At 44.6% G+C, this 21,254-nt stretch overlaps 1 protein-coding gene across 4 annotated transcripts in view; it reads right to left on the bottom strand.

Annotated features, from left to right (window-relative positions):
- Positions 1–21,254, bottom strand: part of LOC146868589 (uncharacterized) — a 1,503,661-nt gene that overhangs the window by 366,304 nt on the left and 1,116,103 nt on the right. For all 4 annotated transcript variants that reach the window (XM_085611695.1, XM_085611716.1, XM_085611705.1 and 1 more), the window contains one exon: positions 10,309–10,362. In XM_085611695.1, the coding sequence (XP_085467821.1) occupies positions 10,309–10,362 (54 nt within the window). The remainder of the gene's footprint in view (positions 1–10,308; positions 10,363–21,254) is intronic.

The raw sequence follows: 21,254 nt of genomic DNA, 5'->3' as shown, positions 1-21,254 counted from the left end.
GGGCTGCCCAAAAATAGAATGGAGGGCTGCTTAAAAACTGTGAAGTGGGGTAGGGGTCGCCCCGGCTCCCGGAAAGGGAGGGAGGCTCGGGTCGACCCAACAGGCTCTGCCGGTGGAGCCGGACAACTACCATCCGCATCACGCGTGGCATCAGCTGACGAACCGGGAGAACGCGAAAAGCGACGGTGTTTCTTCGCCTTCTTTTTTGTGCTGTGACTTACCCGAAGACGAAGACTTCGATGAGGAGTGGTGGTGATGGCTTCGCGACCGGTCCTGTGACCTCCCTCTCGACCGGGACCTCGAGCGGCGCGGAGCCGACTGCCGGGCATCCAGAAGCTTTCAGGACTGCTCCCGCAAGGACTTCGGGGCCATGGCCCGGCAGTCGGAGCACAACTTCGGGTCGTGGTTGCGCTCCAGGCACCAGAAGCAAACAAGATGGGGGTCCGTCACCAACATCAGCTTGTGGCAGGAGTCACAAGGCTTGAAGCCGGTCCACTGAGATGACATCCCTGTGCACCAGGAGTCGTAACGACTCAAAAACACGTCGACAAAAAGTCGCAAAAATAGAGTCAAAAAGTGACTTGAGGTAACGCTCTCTCCAGATCTGCGCTGGCTGGCGCGGAAAAAGAAAGAACTGACGTCAGTGCGCAGTGACGGTGTCTAAGTAGATACTGCTACGTCATTCCGGTGACCACGATGCCAACGACGAACGCGGAGTCAACCAACGCCACCTACCGACGTGTAGGGGGTACTGCTGAAGAAAAATTGTCCGGATCCAGTCTGACGCCTGGGGGTAATTCTAAGGTGAGGAATCCATAACTAATTGTCTATTTTAGATACTTTCCACAAAGCAGCTGACCTGACCGCTCCATTAGTCTTGAAATTTTCGCAAAGATATTGGCGAAAGAAAAAATGCTTTTTCTACAGAAACAAGGTCCTAGCTATTAATTACCAGTTACCAGTAGGTAAAATATATATATATAGGCTTGATAGACTGTGTTTACGGACTGGAGTTTCAGGCTGGCAGAAGAAAACATATGTTTGCCAAAGGCATCAATCCTTTTCGATTCCCTGCGGTTAGAAATGGTTGGAAATGAATTAGGGTTCTCCTTACTGGTCAAGACTTGTACAATTAAACTCTCTACAGAATGATGCATGGTGAGAAAATCCACATCACCGGCCTATATTGTCTGGTCACTTGCTGCTACCACAACAGGGGGTATCAGCAGCCTTAGAATTTTAAAATCACCTCAGTAGTCTTCCCTTGCTGTCAAAAACAGTTTTGGTTAAAAATGCCTAACAGATATTACAGTATTTGGCATGTAATTCGAATAAAGTCTGTTTATGCACATACTGTGAGGCTTATCAGTAAAGGCTCTCAACTTTCCACATGACACAAACGTTTTGTAGAGGCTCATTTTTAGAAGTTCTTTCCATGTAAGAATGATTTTTAGTGCCCTGTTTCAGAGGTGTATTGGCAAGACCTTAACATGGACAACCCAAGGAAAGGCTTAAGTGAAAATATGATATATCTGTCTGAACAGAGAGCAAAGCTGTTTGGACTCTTTCCACACAAGATGCAGCAGAAATATTAGGTGAAATGGCCGATGTGGGGGTAAGGCTCAGGGCACTCAAACCTCAAAGGCTAGAGTGCAGGTCTTTTCCAAGGAGGTGAATGTGCTACTAAAGTGACACTGGTTAAAGGCACTCAGGCATGTTATGCTTTGTAACGCACTTGTAAAATACTGTAGACGCTCACCTCAACGATAGGGAATGAGTCAAGCATTTGATTCTAAGAAAGATCCAAGGCTGGAGAATCAGATGTTGTCTGAACATGAGATCAGTTGTGAACAACACAAAGATGGAGGTTTCAACAATAGCATTTAAAAATTAAGCAATGCATGCATTTTGTTTTAATCAAAGGATTTATAAATAATCTAATGACAATGGAATTTCTTTCTCAAATGCCAGGTGAAGAGCAGTATCTGTGCTCTTGTATTGGATGTCGAGTGGATCATCCCAGCTACTCTTTCCTTCACAAACAAGTATTATAATCTGGTATTTCTGGTTTGCAGAAAACAAAGCCTTGTCATCTTAGTAGTACAATGATAAGCTTTACAGAGATTCTACTTTTAATAGTGTGGATATCATTAAAGTAACATTAGACTGCTACAACATCTGTGCAAGCCAAACAGATTGACAAACAAAATGCAACATCACATGAACAGCTTCCCAAACCTAAATGGGTTTCACCCTTTGCTGTCTTGCTGAAAGTGAGGCATCATTCTCCAAGATTTAGGTCACCATCATTAGTACTAAAAATATACTGCAGCTCCTGTAATACTAGACGGACAAGTTACTTACTTTCGGTAACACCTTACTTGGTAGAGACATAGCCTAGCCTCAGATTCCTTACCTTAGAATTCTCCCCAGGATGTGGAAAATATTTCCAGCAGAACTTCGTTTGAGGATGGTGAGCGACTCCGTAGCGAAGTCATCCACCGGATGTTACGACGATGGAGTCCATATAAGCCCTTACCTGACTCGCTGACGTCAGTTTCTTCTGTGTCTAATTTCCACACCATGACGCGGAGACACCATAGAAACTGCCTATGGAAACAGTGTGCCAAAAAGATAGATACATCTTTGAATTAACCACTACAAGTAAGTGGTAGCGTACTATATAATGAACCACAAGTGGTAATGTACTATCAAATAATTTCAAGAAACGGATCTTGTAGAGAAGAAGAAAACAGTTCACAGAATGGGGAGGATGGGTGGGTCTGTAAGAAATCTGGGGCTAGACTATGTCTCTACTAGATAAGCTGTTACCAGAGGTAAGTAACTTGTCCATTTGATAGAGACATCTAGCCGCATATTCCTTACCTTAGAGTGAGATAGCATAGCAACACCACCCCTGGAGGTCAGTCTGCAAATTGACCTTAGCAAAAAATCTGCACACTGAACCAACTGGTCTACTGAAAGACAGAAAAGACCAGTGGAGTGGGAAAATCAAGTGAGAAGGACAACACACCTCACCATAAGCAATGTGGAAGAACCACAGACAATAGAGGTCAATAAGAGAGATGGAGAAGCAGAACCCATGGCAATGGAAAAACACTGTGTCGAAAGACACTAATCAATATGATTCGACCTATTACCCAGCCCCAAGGTGGGAATTGGAACCATGAATAGCTGAAGCCTGGAAGATCAGGGCCCCAGGAACCATAACAGAGCAAAGCTCCGTGTACTAACAGCAATTAAGACTATCTGGGGAGAAAACACCAAGAAAAAATCCAGAACACATGTACAGTAAAAGAAGCACTAGGCATGCTTCCACTACAAATCCACAAGGACAAAACAAAAACCAAGTCTTGTCCTGGGAGAACTCCAGACAGGAACACCACTGGAAACACCCAACAGGGAAAACCACGAGGTGGAGAATAAAAGTAATGCATGCAAAACTATTGCAAAAACTATCGCGAAAAGGTGACACAGAGGCTGTGTTACGAAAAGCCATTTAGATATATAAATATCAATATACAGATATTACCTACTGGCGGTCGCCAGTAGGTAGTTATAGTTAGGACCCCTTTTCCATAGGAAATCCGCAACATTCTATTTTGAATAACTTTGGCGCCGGTCGACGAATCCCAGCGAATTTCTCAAAATAGGTGGGGCGCTACGCTCCGCTCCTACCCTGAAAGTCTCGGGAGGATTCGTCAAGCGGGGGCTGAGATAAAAGGGGGGTCCCAAAACGCGTTTTTCCCATGCATTTTTCCATAGGACCTTTAGACAGGGCTACAGCCCGAACGGCTGAACAGAATTACTTGAAATTTGGCAGAGAGGTAGTCCTCAGGTCAAGGAAGTGGGTAGGTTTGGTGTAAATCTGTTCAGTAGATTCTGAGATAATAGCCTTTAAATCAATATATATATATCTGAGCCAGCTTACGGTACGCTTACCGTAAGCTTACCGTACGCGTACGGTGGCGTGCGCGAGCGCGATTCTGATTGGCTCTTAGATCTTAGTAAACATTCGAATCGGCCGAAACCAGGAAGCGGCGGCCGCCATTTTCTCTCTCGCACTGAGAGTTAGGTTGTTAAATAAAACCAATACACATGTAAAGGAGCAGTTTTGACAGCTCACACACACATAGCCATGATGAGGGAGTCCCCCAAGACCCCCCAAGGCCAAAAATTCCATTTTTATTTTTTCGCTAATTTCGCCGATTACGCTTACCGTACGCGTACGGTAAAAAATGTAAAAAAAAAAACACTATCCACACTCTCCCCACCCCCTGTGCTTTTGGTGGTCGCAGGCCACCAAATGTACAGGGCTTATAAGTGTTATGAAAAACCACAATATTTTTAACAAAAATAATAAAAGAAAAAATTATCCACACTCTCTCCACCCCGTGTGCAAATGGTGCCCGAAGGGCACCATTTGTGCATGGCTTATAAGCACCGTAAGCACAGTAAGCACCGCGTGCTTACTGTGCGCGCACGGTGCGCGAAGCGCACCGTGCGCGCACGGAACGAACTGCGTTAAGTGGGCGCGCACGCCACGAATGGCGTAAAGTAACTTAGCATTTAAAAAACCGTACAAATTCACTGAAAAAACCATAGGTTTCACACACGTTATAGTTAGGAATTAGCATTTAAAAAACCTTGCAAATTCACTGAAAAAAACATAGGTTTCACACATGTTATAGTTAGCGGAAATTTTACTGATAAAAAACCAGTGAAATTCCCCCGTTATAGTTAGTGCAGGCAACTATAACTCACGCGACCGCAATCTTCTGCTGATGACATATGTATCTTTATGAAAAAAAAATATTTGTAATATATGTATAGCTAAAAATGTATGGAAGAAGACATGGGCAAATAAGTGTCTAAATACAGTATTAGCATCAGCAGAGGATTGCGGTCGCGTGAGTTATAGTTGCCTGCACTAACTATAACGGGGGAATTTCACTGGTTTTTTATCAGTAAAATTTCCGCTAACTATAACATGTGTGAAACCTATGGTTTTTTCAGTGAATATATATATATATACATATTTCTAAGACCTGCACATGTCCATAGAGTATTGCCATACTGATAGTAGATAATACAGTGATATATAAAAATATATCGATGAAAGAACGAAAGCAGCACCACGCTGAAATTCATACACATAAGTAGAATGGGGCTGAGCAATCAGCAACATAGTACCAAGAAATAGAAGAAAAAAGAAAGAGGGAATCAACAAAAGAAAAACCGGTGAAGCATTTAGAAATTATGCTAGCCGATTAAAAGCCTGAAAAAGTCTGGTAAGAACAACATCCTGAAATAGAACAGGAAAAGGGACCCTGTGATAAAGAATACAAGGCTGAACTGGGCCTAAAATAGACCAAGGTGGGTAAATGCCAACTACTGGAAGGCCGAGACTATTGGAATGGTGAAGGCTATCAGACAAACAAAAGCCGATGAAACAGTAAAAAACATAGTCTAATAGGAAAAAGAAACTGCATAATGCATACAGTCCAAACTTTTTGAACCAACAATGAAAAAGACATACAAAAGGAGGGGGAAGTGGAATAAAAACAATATATATTCATTAGGGGAACAAAAGTTCCACAAGAAGCAGGAATCATCAAAATTGAAGGAAAGAGTAGGTAAATTACTTGTAACACTATAGATATGGATTTTATCACTGTAGGTGGTGGAAGTCATTTTTGAGGGGGCCAGCACGATTGAGATGGCATGTGTATATATTAAACACAAATAAATAGTCTCACACGCGAGTTAATAGTGAGCACTGAGTCAGTTGGCACTGAATCACTCAATATCATTGCAACAATTATGAGCATGTTAGATGTACAGAAGATATGTAACACATCAACTAGATATTAGAGTGTATATTAAAGAATCTTTTTTACTCCTTATAGAAATACTACTGGAGTTCGAACAAAAGACGTACAGGTGAGTGCACTAGGCCTCACCTTTGGTGTGCATGAAAGACATGTGAAAAGCCCCAATAGGGACTCATAAGTAGGCTTTATAAACACCACGCCCTGACGAAGGCCCCAGACCCGACTGGGCTATTTAGGGAGGGCCGAAACATGTTGGCATCTAGTAGAGGGTAAATTTGAACACACTAATGTTCAAAAAAACCCCAACATAAGGCTTTTAATGATATCACAAGTGCCTCAGAATAAAGAATCAAGAGGAGGTATTTTTAGTGTATGTATCAAATAATCTGGTTCGCCTCTTAACCAGTGACCTACTTATAAGAACTCCCGGTATATCTATGGTTGAGTCCGCCCAGATAGTACCACCTTATCTGGGTGTGGAGGTAACGCCGATGATGAAGCATGTCACTATTATGTGAGTGAGGCGTTTCCGTCAATATCTTTGATATTCCATCTGACGAAAGTACTGTAGGACCATCTCGAGGAAGAAACTGTAACCCCTTTGGGGAACACAGTCGCAGGCAACAGTTGCCTTTAGTGAAAAAAAGTTTATTTGGGAGAACGCAACTGTCCGATTCATTCTCTCACTCTCCACACGTGAAAAAAAAAAAAAAAAAAAAAAAAATTACTTGTAAACCCTGAATTAAAGGAAAAGCAAGTGCCAGGACCGAGTCCTGTGCATAATGCACCAAACGCAGTGTATCCAAAGAATTGGCACCACTACAGTAAATAGAAGTAAAAATCAACAAAAAGTGGTAAAAAAATCATCTAATGAAGAAAGGAACTCCAAAAGTTACACAGGTGGCAAGAACAGATTCCTGAAGACAAGGCAACATGACATCGTATAGCACAACCGAACAAAAACGTCTGTGAATAAACATCCAACCTTACAGGAAAGGAAGCCCAAAGACAGAACCATTGGTTAGCAGCCAGTAGTAAAAATTCATATGCAAATAGATGAAGCCATTAACGTACAATGGAATCTCAACAAACTGAACATAACCTTCCCCATGGGGAAAATCAGCAGCAGGATCCCATAAGGGATAGCAAATTAGTAAAAAGAATGGCAATATCTACCACAAGTGCCCCTAAGAGCAGATAACGCACGTAATCGATCTCATTCGAGAAAGATCTCTTGGGCGAGGAGCCCTTCTGTAGAGATAACAGAAAAACCTATTCAATAGGTAGTACACCCACATAAAGTCACAAAGAAAGAATCTGTCATTGACAGAGTGCAACTCTCTATATTTGGGAGCATCACTATCAGTGTTATTGAAGCTGCAGAGGATCCAGTCCATCGCAGCTAAACTGGCGTTAAATAGGCAGCACAGGTCCTCGACGGCAGCAGCATTAAAGGACCTCCATTGGCTGCCCATCAAGGAGAGAATTCAATTCAAATCTCTCTGCATTGTGTTCAAAACAGTGCATGGTCTGGGTCCAATGTCCATGCAGGAGAAACTCGCCTGGTAAAACCCTGGAAGAAATCTTCGTTCTTCCAGTGCAATTCTGGTAACTACTGCCAGATTTAAGAAGACCAGGTTGGGCGGCAGAGCATTTGGGATAGCAGCCTCACGAATCTGGAACACTCTCCCCCTGCACATCAGACAGACTAAATTACTGCTCCCATTCAGAAAGAGCTTAAATTCCCAAGGGATGATTAATATGAGCTCTCCAAATCAGCGTATAGGATATCTGTTCTGCCTAGTGACAACTTGGCAAGTCGCGGCGCCAGGATACCCGCAGGGTGACAGTTTTGCGCTATACAAATTTACAATGCAATACAATACAATACAAATACAATGTAGAATAAGACCTGCTGAAGCAGGAACACCACTCCAGGTGACGTGCTATATGGAGCCAACCCACATACGGGCCCTCCAAAAACCGTAACAGAACACAGATGTGAGTCAGTGATGCAACACAGAATAACAAGCTGAACATGAGCAACTCAGCTATACAATAACAAAGAAGGTTGAGAGAAGGGAAACAGAGCTAAGTCCTGCACTACCCGGATTGTCTCGAAAAATGTCCAAAGCAGTTTCAGCATGGGCACCAAATAAATGGAGGCCATCAAAAGGCATGTCAACTAAAGTGGATTGGACTGCCTCTGAAAACCTAGTGGTATGAAGCCAAGCCAAGCCAGCGGACGCAACACCACAGAAGAAGCCATGGCACGGCCAACTGAATAGGTGGTGTCCACCCCACACTGAATGACTAATTTAGCAGCCTGCTGCCCAATCGAAATCAAATGGGCCAGATCGTTCCGATTAGCATCCGGGAGCGCTGGCAAAAGCCATGCCAACAAATCACATAAGACATGAGAAAAAAATGTCCAGTACTGGTGAAAGAGAAAATATGCTTTCCACAAGAGTCCTGTGTCCCGTAATCTCTGTCAAGCAGAGTATGAGGCAGACAACCCAAATCAGGAGTAGCTGTAGTGACCTGTACCAGCAAACTGCGGTGTGGCGGAGGAAACAATCTAGGTCGGAGGGGGCAGGATGGTGCTTGTGGGCAATAGACTGTCCAAAGGAGCACCAGTATCTGGCTTAGACTAGGCCCCTAACAAAACATCATGCAACGCCTCACAAAAGGGCAAAACCGATTCAACACCTGATTGGCCCGGGAGGAGAACTCCAATGAAGGGGTCCGTAGACTTTGTCACCGAAGGAAGAGACAAATCTAAAACTACAGCCACCCTTCCCAATATGTCCGCCAAAGAAGAGCTATCCTCCGTGGCTAGGGCAGTAAGAGAAAGAAGGCCAGAAGCAGGGGAAGACTCTAAACCACTTGCTTCACCCAAATCCGCAATCCAACTATCAACCATAGGAAGTGAGGCAGGTATTGGCTGTACAAGCCCAACCTCTTCCTCATTTTCCTCCAAAAATTGTTCCACCGAACCCAGATGCATTGGCTCTGCACCCGTCAATCGACGTTAATCTGGCGTCGTCCCAACATCGGGAGAAGACAGTGGAAGGACTGTGGAAGGACCTCTGACGGCGCCAACGGCGCTGTGGACAGGATGAGGCGACGGGAGGTTGCAGGAGTGAACCCCAAAGGGTTGTGCACCGGTGCAGAGTCGATTGGTGCCGCAGGAGCGAGCACCGAAGCCAAGTTGGAGTCGACCGGCACCGCAGGTGTGCACTCCAAAGGGCTGCACACTAGCGCCGATGTGTATAAGGGCTTAACTGCAGCCAAGGGTGACTCCGCTGGTGTGGGCAGAGTCAAAGCACCTGTCACCTCTTATGGGCTGAAGGCTTTCCAGGGCAAGGTGAAGACCCAAAGATGGCGTGGGGAGCACAATAATAATCTCATTTGGGTTAAAGTCGCTCCGGCTCCAGGAGAGGCAGGAATGCATGGGAGAGACTCTTGCACGGGGTCCTCAGCTTGAGGGCATGAGGAGCCATGGAAACCATGTTGTGAGACAATGAAGATGGGAGATGCTGCAACTTCGACAGTTTGTGACGCAACTTACTGCAGGATGTTGACAGTGACTGATGTCTACGGGAATTGCTCTGTGAAGGGACTGTTGATTGGGAAGGAGACCAAGATGGGCGAGATTCTGAGGATTTCGACAACGGCTCCTTCAGAAGCTTCATCCAATGCTCCCACAACACCTTTAGCTTAATTTTTTGACAAGAGACACACTCCTCAGAGTCCTCAGACTCCTCAGGCACCACATACAGACAGAATGAGGGTCCGTGGCCAACATCTGTCGAGCACAAGACTCACAAGGTTTAAAACAAGAAGGCATAGAAAAAAGGACCACTGTTCCAGATGAACAAACATTGTAGAAGGCCAAAACACGGCCACAGAAACCGGTTCCCTGGATCCACGTTGTAGCGTGGAAAAGAAGAAACTGACGTCAGCACGTCAGGGAAGGGCTTATATAGGTTTCGTCAATGACAACACATCCAGAGGTCAGAGTCGCACAATGCACTCAACCGACGCGCAGAGGTTCTGCTGAAAACATTTTCTGGACCCAGTCTGGTGCCTGGGGAGAATTATAAGGTAAGGAATCTGTGGCTAGATCTCTCTATCAGATTTTTTTTAATGATGCACAACCTTTAGCTGTAAGAAATCATGTGCGTTACTTGAAAATGTAGTCACTCCCTTCAGATAGTGCCTGTATTTACACCAAGATGTACTTCCAGTTTTCCAAAGCCAAGACCTCCCTATTTATATATGGAGCTACACCTCAAGGTGGCATCATTTGTCATCTTTTTACATGTGATTTGCTCCTGAAAAGATACTGGACTTGCAGCTCTTCCTCTGTTTAAAAGAGATGTTTTTAGGATAAATAGGAAGAACTGGACATGGTAATGTGGCTCTGGATTGGAGATTATGAGGTAATTACCTTTCTGCCAGGACTGCCAGGAGTGCCGGGAGCACCTGCATTTCCGCTGTCACCCTACAGAGAGAGAAAGGAAATGTAAATGAGACAAGCAACTGTACTAAACATTGTTTGAACATAATGTTATAGACAGCAAAGGAATGCAAGTTAGAAGAGTTAAAACTATTTTTATTGCTGTCATAGACTGTCAGCAAAATCACAGGTTTAGCAGACACTATATCCCTCAATGAGTTGGTATCACAGGACTTGAAATCTCACATTCAAATCCTTTGACAGAGAGAACATCACAGGAAGTGGAATAAAAAAACAAGGAGGCAAAGTGAGTGGCTTGTTTTCAGGCAACCCTCTGTACAATATGCATGCCAGATGCTTTGGATGAGCATCTGTGAGTGCTAATTGTATCACCACTGAATAAGATTAATTTTATATTTTTTATATATCTCTTACTATAGAGTGGATACAGAAGTGTGCGGGCATGAAGGTGACCTGTTCAGAGTAGGATCATGCCAGAAGATTAATTTTTTAATTCTTGCACAATAAAAGATGGTCGGGATAGAGTGAGACGTCGGGGTAGGTGATTGTTCTATATTAATACTGCTGCTTCAGAGAAAGCTTATACACTGTCTTTGAATTTTCTAATGGATTGGGATTTATAGGAGCAAAGCAATCCCATTTTTACTCTTGTAAAATTGGCTTCAGTAACTGCAATTATCAGGGTCAGCCATTCACTCATTAATTTGCAGGTACACGCGCCTATCTACTGAAGTTTGAAAAGGTTCAGGCATTCCTGGGGCACAATGCAGCAGGAGCTTTGGGGTGATAGTTTGGCGCATGTGGGTAGTCTTGCCACAGTTTTGAGTGCTACTGCATCTATGGGTTGTTGGAATAGGAGGTGCACAGTGCCAAATGTTTTTGCTGAGAGACAGCAACTACAAAAAACGTTTCTTTGGTACACCTTGCCGCAGGATCATTCCTATTAAAAACACATACTCATTGAAGGTTATTGACCACCTTGTGGTGGAACCAAACTTAAGTGTTAATATCAAAGTTCAGCATAGTTTGTATGACACTTTTATCCTTGTTCACAACTAAAAGAATAAGTTACTTACCTTCGGTAACACCTTATCTGGTACATACTCTATCTAGCCACAGATTCTTTACCATAGAATTATTACCAGGCATCAGACTGGATCAAGAATTTATTTGTAAGGACTAGCCCTGCATGCTGGTAGGTGGCGTCGCTCTCTCCGCATGGCATCATCCGCACCAGAAGTGACACGGGCAGTGCCTATCTAAGCGCCACCCCAGCACGCTGACATCAGTGTCCTTTTGCGACTTTGCACGCCAGGAGCGCAGAGCCACGAAGAAAATGAACTACTGGTGTGTGTAACTACGGCCCTGAAGAGAGAGCAGTACTGTACCTATTAATCCATTCTCAGAGCAGGGAGGATGGACGGGTTGGTAAGGAATCTGCAGCTAGGTAGTTTCTACCAGATAAGGCGTTTCCGAAGGTAAGTAACTTGTTGATTTGATAGAGACTTCTAGCCACAGATTCCTATAGATTCCCAAGCAATACCTCTCGGAGGTGGTTCTGCAAACTTGATTTAGACTAGAAGTCATGCGGGACCGAACGGGCAAAATGCCCATGCCGAGGGACCTGACTGTCCAGGAAGTATTGTTTGGTAAATGTATGCAGCAGTGAGGCTCATGTTGCTGCCTGGCAGATGTCTGTGACTGGAACTTCAAATGGTAACACAGTGGTTGCAGCCTTTGCTCTAGTGGAATGAGCATGCAAACCCTCTGCCAGTTGCTTCTTGGCAAGTGCGTAGCAGATCTTAATGAAGAGCACGATCCAAAAGGAGATGGCTCACTTCTGCACGGCCCTCCATTTTTTGGCTCCGACATATCCCACGAAGAGTTGATCATCCATCCAGAATGGTTTTCTGCAGTCTTGGTAGAATGACAACGCTCTTTTTAGGTCCAGCAGGTGGAGTCTCTCCTCCTCCTCAGAGGGATGAGGTGGAGCATAAAACGTAGGTAAGGTGATGGACTGGCCTACATTGAACAGGGTAAATACTTTCGGAAGGAAGGATGCTCTGGCCCAAAGGACTAGATTGTCTGGAAAGGAGGAGACACATGGAAGCTGAGAATACAACGCCTGTAGGTCACTGACCCTACGGGCAGATGTAACTGCCACCAGAAAGGCAGACTTGATGACAAGACGCCTAAGATGGCAGGTATGAAGTGGCTTAAAGGTAGCACACATTAGAAAGATAAGAACAAAGTAAAGGTCCCATTGAGGCATAACAAAGGCACCTGGAGGAGATAAGAGTTACAAACCTTTCAGGAACCTATTTACAGTAGGGGAGTTGACAAGGGAAAGCTGAATTGGCAGCTGCAGAAAAGTAGGGATGGCAGACATATAATCCTTAAATGTGCCCAATACAGAGCCCTGCTTGGTCAAGGTAAGGATAAACAAAAGAACTTGGGAAAGAGGTGCAGATAAAGGGTCAACCTGTTTAGCTGTACATCATGCCACAAAGTTGCTCAAATTGCTGGCATTTACTGTCTCATTGGAGGGATACCTAGCTGCTAAGATAACATTACAGACTTCAGGCGAAAGGTTGAAAGCGGTCAACTGTTGCCGCTCAATCTCCAAGCATGAAGGCAGAGCGTTGACGGGTTCGGATGGAGAACCCTCCTCTGCTGCTGAGACAGAAGATGTTCTACAAGGGACAGCCTGATCAGAGGACCAATGGCCATGCTCAACAGCTTGTGGTCCCAGACTCTCCGAGCCCAGTCCGCAGCCACAAGGGTGACTTAGGCCTGGTGGTTCCTGGTCTTCTTAAGAACGCTGGGCAGAAAGGCGTACAGGAGGCCGGAGCTCCACTTGAGATAAAAAACGCCTCAGAGCAACAGCCACCTTAGAAACTCCAGCCCACAAAAGTGCTGACACTGCACATTCCCAGGTGTGGCAAACAAATCTAGCCAAGGCTCTCCCCACTGCAAAAAGAGAGCATGCAGCACCTCCGGTTAGACGCCATTCATGATCCCGCCATGTCCAGATATGGAGTCTATTAACAAAGGGTCCACTACCCCACCCTGCCCTGTTTGTTGCAGTACTGCATAGCAGTGGCTGTGTCCGTGAATAGCTGCACTTGGCAGCCGCCCTTGCAGGTAACAGCAGTGGGGCGGTAGAGTCGGGTTGGGGGGAATTAGACAGACGACCACGAGGAAAACTGTAGGAAGCTAGCTCTGTATATAATATACCAAAGTAAGGTATAGTGTGCACAGACTCCAGTGGATCCCCAAACGTAGGCAGAGGTAAAAGTAAATAATACCTTACCTTGTGGTAGTGTGGGCGAGCAGTAAGGTTTTATCAGAGGGTAGTGTTAAGCATTTATAGTACACACTCAGGCAAGAAATGATGTCACACACTCAAAGACTGAACTCAGACAAATTTGTTTGTATAAAAATATTATTTAGTTGTATTTTATTTTCTTGAACCAAGCCAGGCTTGGTGCAGGTAAGAAGTAAGTTACTTACCTGTAACTGTAGTTCTCCAGTATTGGAAGCTTTCATAGATTCACATGCTTGAATCATTCCCCATCGTCATGATGGGACTCCCCGGTACTTAAAATAGTAGTAGTATTAGACTTAAAATTAGTCATAGTACACTTATAGGTATAGATTGGAAAGGCCTAGGGCTCTTAGTATATTAACCTATCATAGTCATTACTAAAAAAGGAACCAACGTTATGCCCCAACCAATCAGCATCAACCACCCTCTGGAACACTCCTCAGGGAAGCTCAGATTTTTAAGCACAAGTGCTAAATTTAATATGCTGAGACATATAAGGCGAGCTTCTCCCGGGGAGGCAGGTGGGTCGCATGTGAATCTATGAAAGCTTCCAATACTGGAGAACTACAGTTACAGGTAAGTAACTTATTTCTTACTCCAGTATTGGAACTTTCATAGATTTATATGCTTGAATCAGATTAGCAAGCAGTTGGTAGCACATTTACCATAGCCTTGAAAGCTTAACAGGAATCTGTAACAGTGTAACCTGCAAGCAGTCACACAACAGTATACAAGACATAGCCATAACAGTAACAGTAAAAGGAAACTTCCTTTAAGCATTAAAGATAGTAACAAGTTTACCGTATGGAAATGTGATACAGTTGAAGAGGTAGGAGGGTAGACAGGGGTGGCTCACCTTAATGGAACAGAAGCCGAAGTACTGCTTGACCCATCGCTGTGTCATTGAGAACTGCTGAATTCAGGCAGTAGTGTCGGGTAAATACGGGTCTATTCTTCCACGTTGCTGCGCGGCAAATCTCAGGAAGTGACAATCCCGCAAATAAAGCTGCAGATGTTGCCACGGACCTCGTGGAATGGGCTCAAGCTCGTGAAGACAGAGGTCTGCCTGCTTATTGATGACAAAATGATATGGCACTAGCGATCCATCTAGAAATACTCTGTTTGGAGAGCGGAAAACCTTTCCCTGGTGCACTGTATGCAACAAATAGTTGAGAGGCCTAACGGAAAGCTTTTTTCCTATCTAGATAAAACTTTAGGCAACGTTTGATGTCGAATGAATGCAAAGTTTTCTCCGCCAATGTCGTTGGATTCAGGAAGAAAGTCTTTAGTACCACTGGTTTGTTAAGGTGGAAGTCAGATGGAACAATGGGAATTAATTTTCGATTCGTGCGGAGCAGAATTCCATCTGTCTTAAATTGCAAGAAGGGATCCTCTATTACAAAAGCCTGAATCTCACTGACTCGTCTGCCTGAGGTCAAGGCAAGTACTAAAGCCAACTTCCAGGAAAGGAACTTGATTTCCGCTGTGTGAATTGGTTCGAAAGGGGGTTTCATTAACTGTGAAAGAACCGTATTCAATTGCCAGGCTGGTGGTGGAGGTCTCATAGGAGGGAACACTTGAAAGAACCCTTTGAGGAACTCTTCAATTACTCTAGACGACCACAAAGGTGTAGATGACAATGATTTTCTGTAACGAGAAATGGCCACTAAGTGAACCTTTATTGAGCTATGCGCCAAGCCTGATTTTGCTAGTAGTAAGAGGTAAGGTAAAATCTGCTCTGGAGAGGAGGATAGTGGATGTAAACCCTCTCGATGGCACCTGATGCAGACACGCTTCCATTTGAGGCGGTACATTTTGTTGGTATTGTCCGCCCTAGCTTTGGCTAGGATATCTCCGCACTCGTTGGAAATGTTTGGTGCCTGAGCTCATTGTATTCAGGAACTAAGCTGACAAATGGAGGTTCCTGAGGTCCGGGTGTATTATCTGCCCCTGGTTCATGGTCAGAAGACCGTGAAACACTGGAAGTCTGAAGTGTGAGACCTGCAATAGAAGAAGCTGTTCTGTGTACCAGTGATGACGTGGCCATGCCGGAGTAATGAGGATCAGTTTGCATGGTTCGATCTTCATCTTTCTCAGGACTCTTGGAAGAAGAGGAATGGGAGGAAAAGCGTAAGCAAAGATACCGGATCATGCAATTGAAAAGACATGCCCCCATGACCCCTGTTAGGGATGCCAACTTGCATTGTACCGGCATTTGCGGTTTTGGGGAGTTGCGAACAAGTCCAAGTATGGTGTGCCCCAGCGCAGGAATATGTTCCTCACGGTTTGGTGGTGCAGCTCCCATTCATGACACAATGTTGTAAGTCTGCTCAGTGTGTCCACAATCGTGTTCTGATGTCCTGGAACATGTTCTGCTCGGAGGCAGATTCTGTGATCTATGGCCCATTCCCACAACCTTTGAGCTTCCCTGGAGAGATGGCGAGATTTTGTGCCACCTTGCTTATTTATATAGTGCATCGTTGTGGTATTGTCCGTCCGGACTTGCACTGATGAATCCCTTATCCTGGGAAGAAAAGGCTAGATGCACCGCCTTCAGCTCTAGTAAATTTATGTGGGATTGAGTTTGAGCCTCGTGCCACTCGACACTTACTTGGAGCTCTTGGAGGTAAGCGCCCCATCTTTCTAAAGACGCATCTGTTGTGATCACTAACGGTACGGCCTCTTGTTGCAAGGACATCCCTAACGATAGATGTTTTTTGTCTATCCACCACTCCAGGGACTTCACCATATGTCGAGTTACTCTGACGATGTCGTTGAAGGAGCCTTCTGACTTCACCCTCTGCTTGTACAGCTCCTCCTGATATGGGCGCATCCTGAGACGACTGAACGGGATGAGTGGTATGCATGATGACATCATTCCTTTGAAAAGTCGGGCCGAAAGAGACTTTCTTCTTTTGATGGAATTTGCTAATATGAGAAACGGCCGCTGATGTTCCTCTGCAGGATATGCTTTTAAACAGACCGTGTCCAGTTGCGCTCCAAGGAAGACAATCTTGTGTGACGGATTCTGCTTGGATTTCTGATGATTGATAGTAAGACCCAATTTCCTGAAAAGAGTTGTGCAGGCCTTTGTGGACGCTCTCGCTTCTTGCACGGACGGAACATTGATGAGCCAGTCGTCCAGATATGGGAAGACTTGATGTTGCTGCTGTCTGAGAAATGCTGCGACCAGGCACTTTGTAAAAATCCTGGGTGCAGACTTGCGACCAAACTGGAGCACTCTGAATTGTTAGTGGTATCTGGCTACCACAAATCTCAGGTATTTTCTGTGTTTTGGGTGAAGAGGGATATGGAAATAGGCATCTTGGAGGTCTAATGTTGTCATGAACTCTTGCTGGTTTAGGAGCTTCAGTACCTCTTGTAATGTTATCATTCTGAAAGATTGTTTTTTCAAATACAGATTGAGGTTTTGGAGGTCCAAAATTGGTCGCAACTGCCTTAACTTCTTTCTGATTAAGAAGAAATAGGAGTAGAAACTTCTGCCCCTGCTTTAAAATGGGACCTTGTCTATCGCCCCTTTGAACAGCATGTTCTTGACCTCTTGCTGAAGAGCCTTGAGATGCTTGTGGTGGGAGGCTTGCGGAAGGGTAGTAGGCTGTTTTTGGATACATTCTAGAGTGTGTCCAAATTGTACGAGGCATAGAACCCAATGTCTGTAGTAACGTTTTGCCACTGGTGGAGGAAGTAGGAAATATTACCTCCCAGGTGGGTAGGATGAGACTGAAACAACTGAATTGAGCCTGGGGAAATTATAGTTGGAGCAGGAGCCTGAGGTATATCACTGTCGGCGGCTAGTAACTTTGCCGGCCCGCGATTTCTTTCCTCTATTCGCTCTAAGATAGGATGTTTGAGGTGGCTGTCTTTGTTGGAATTGATTTTGAGTGAACAGTGGTCCTTGTTAAGGAGCTAGAGTAGGTATGCAATCAATATAGACTAGAATCAGTACTATATTACTACTGTCCAGCCGGACAGTACATTTTAATGAATGATCAAGTAAGAATCCTAACACACAACAATAAAGTGGGACACAGTCCTGCGTCCTACATAGTTACAAAACATATACATTTAAACAAAACATTCAGGCAAGACAAGAAAAGCTTGTATATAATGCAAATGGTTAGGACAAGCATAAAGACGGCAACCGTTGAACTTAAATATCAAATAGATTTATGTGCAAGGTGTTCCAGCAAGTCGACGACGTTTCGATCCTTTAACACAATACTAGGATCATCATCAGAACAATTTAATACAAGCCTGAAGTATATGGTGCCTGATTAGAAAGGCGGGAACGGAATGGGGTGGAAGTGCCCATCAAGGGTAAGTGTGGGTGAGCTGGTCTTAGCTCGATCAGAGGCCTGAAATGAGAGGCCGGGAGGAATTGTAAGGACCACGGTGGAAGTGCATGACACGGGTGCCCGGGTTATTGGGAATGCTCCAAGAAGGATTCAGTCCGGAGCTTGGTGGCTTGAATAGAGGTCTTCTATTGAAGCCACCGAGCTCTGGACTGAATCCACACCGCCCTGGTCAAATCGGCACTGCCACCGCGGTCCTTACAATTCCTCCCGGCTTCTCATTTCAGGCCTCCGATCGAGCTACGACCAGCTCACCCACACTTGTCCACATAGACTTGGCAGTATCTGTGTCCGCCTTGATGGCTTTTAGGGCTTCCTGTACATGGCTGCCAAAAAGAGTTTCTCCATCATACGGAAGATCCAAGATTTTGTCCTGAACCTCAGGATGAAGTGAGGTGGCCTTAAGCCATCCCTGTCTTCGCAGGACTGCTGCTCCAGCCAGTTGTCAAAAACCTGTTATAGCAACATCCATGGCTGAATCTATTATTTCATTGGATGCTCACTCTCCTTCATGCAATATCTTTATTGCCTCCTCCTTAACCTTTTCCGGCAGTTGGTCAATATAAGAAGCAATGTCTGACCACACCTGGCGATCATAGCATCCTAAGATCGCCAAGGAGTTTGCTGTCTTTACTATTAGAGCTGACATTGCCGAGAATCTTTTTCCAATAGAATCTAGATATCTGCCATCTCTATCTGGAGGCGCAGAAAGAGGTGCCGCAGGATTTTTTGAGCGGCTTGCATCACCACGGTGTCCGGTTTTGGGTGCCCTTTTGTGGCACGCTGGGGCGTCATCTGTGATTTTATATTTTATATCCAGACGTAGGAGCATAGCTGGCGAAGAGGCTGGGTTTTTCATTATTCAAATATCCTCCTCCCATATGTAATCAATTAAGGGAATAGTTCGGACAGAAATGGCTCTTTGAAATCATGTAAGAAGTAGTCAGCTTGCTTGGAGGGCATTGGTACAGCAAACCTTTCGCTGCACGCTCCAACAAATTGCGTAATCTCCCAATATCCTCTGGTGGGGAATCTACCAGAGGAGGTGTTGGTGAGGCAGGTGAAGACATCCTGTATTCGTTCCAATCCCAGGCTGTATCACGAAGTTCTCCCTCACACAAGTCCGGGTGCCCTGCATCATCCGAAGAGACCAGTTCCTGGAGAGGAACAGATTGTGGAGTATTCGGTACTGAAAGTACGGTAGGAGCATTCATTCGTGCTTGCGATGTCACCTGAGGAGGTGGAGTTGTAATAGCCGGCTCTGAAGGTGGGAAGTGCTGCCGATAGTCTTGTAGCATAAATTGTAGATCAGATAGCAATGCAGGCGGCATTGTGACCATTTCTTCATGATACTGCTGATGTTGTTCAGATTAGGTAAAATAAGCTTGACTAGAGTATTGCTGGTCTTCATCATCTGGTTGGCACTTAACGTGCAACTCTGACGGGCTATTCGCGTCCCCAAAGGGACCTTCCTCTTCCTCAGAATCTCCCTCCTCTAAAAGGAGAGTGGGTAAGAGGTGTAATTTTACTGGGTAAGGTGTTTTCTGGTGTAATTTCCATTGCCAATGTCTTTTTTGGAGAAATAAGCTTTGCAGATACAATCTTCGTTAACGATTACGTTGACGGTTGCGTCGGTCGACATTTGTGGTGTCATCGACGGTAAAGACTTCATCGACGCCGGTGACTGTACCTTCGTCGACGACAACGTATCCGTCGACTGTGGAGCGCTCGATGATGACAATGACCTCGCCGCCCGCTGCAGCCTCGTAGACTTTTGCGATTACCTATTTAGCTAATGTATTTAGGGAATCGCAATTTGTGATTCCCTAAATGCATTGCAGGAAGCAGTTAAAAATTGCGACCTTGCTTTAAGGAATCGCAAATTGCCACCAACGTCAAGTTGGTGGTAATTTGCAAATTCCTGGGAAAATGTAAATTTTTGCGTTTTTCTAAGTGCCATTTGGGGCACACAAATGCCCTTAGGGCATGTATGTGTGCCACATGTGCACACTTACCTTTATTGGGGTACATCAGGCTGGCCTTTTGGCCCCCTATCACCCTTGTAATTGCATTCGAAATTTGCGATTACCAATTTGGTAATGGCAAATTGCGAATGTCTTCCCACTCATTCCTGAATGGGAAGGCATTCCTTAATAGCAAATCGCAATTTGCGATTCACTTTTAAGGAATATGTAGGAATCCCAATTTTTTTTGCAAAACCTACATACATTGCATTTTGCGATTCCATAATACCGAATCAGTAAAATTCGCTATTATGGACTCGCAAAATTCAATGTTGATGCATCTGGCCCGAGATGACTTCACACAGGGCATTTCGCACAATTCGACAGACCCCAGTTGGAAGGGATGGTTAGTTTGGACTATCGTCACAAATAGGTGTCAGTCAAGATTCAAGGGTACCACTGAAGGGCTTAGTAGCCATAGGCCTGACTTACGCTATGTACAAAGACAACATCCGGGAGTGGTGACATCATACAGTGTTGGGAAGTTATGACTAGATTGGCTAAGAACCTCAACACTGTCTCAGGTGAAACAACACTTGTCCTTACTTTCAGAAGACATGGATTTAAGTTTTGTTTTGCTAGGTCCCCGTAAGCCACATTGTAAAAAACGCTTCTTATATGCCACTTAAAATGAAATTTGGAAAATCTCTCAACAGGAAGATGCAGAGAAACTTTGTAAAATAGATAGGATTTATTCACTGGACAATATTGTATCTTCTGCTATAGATATACTAGAGCAAGATCTGTCCATCCTACAACATGGGCAATCACACTTACGTTCTATTATGTCGTTAAGCTGGATGCTACAATCTTCGCATTCTGGTTATATGCCTTAGCGATATATCAACAGTAAGACTCTGTTCTCTGAAAATAATTTGTCTAACAAACAAACAACAATGGCACAGAGAGATGCAAAATATACAAAGCTGCATATTGAAAAATTGAACCAATTACCTTTCACCGTGGCAGAGTCACCGTCCACAGAATGGTTAATTCATGGTCACATAACATTACCAGTAACGACTTTCCAGTTTCAATATTGCCTAGAACACCACCAGGTAGGCATGTATGAAGCACTGGGTAGAGAATTCATACATGAATCTTGGGAATTACCGTATAGATTTAGATGCGGGAATGGGGACACTGAAGTGTTTCTCAGAGGTACAGACTGCGAGAATTTATTGAGTGGAT

This window comes from Triturus cristatus, chromosome 1_2 (assembly GCF_964204655.1).
Source record: "Triturus cristatus chromosome 1_2, aTriCri1.1, whole genome shotgun sequence".
Taxonomy (NCBI): Eukaryota; Metazoa; Chordata; class Amphibia; order Caudata; family Salamandridae; genus Triturus; species Triturus cristatus.
The sequence above is the reverse complement of the archived record's forward strand: the minus strand, read 5'-3'. Positions and strand labels throughout refer to the sequence as shown.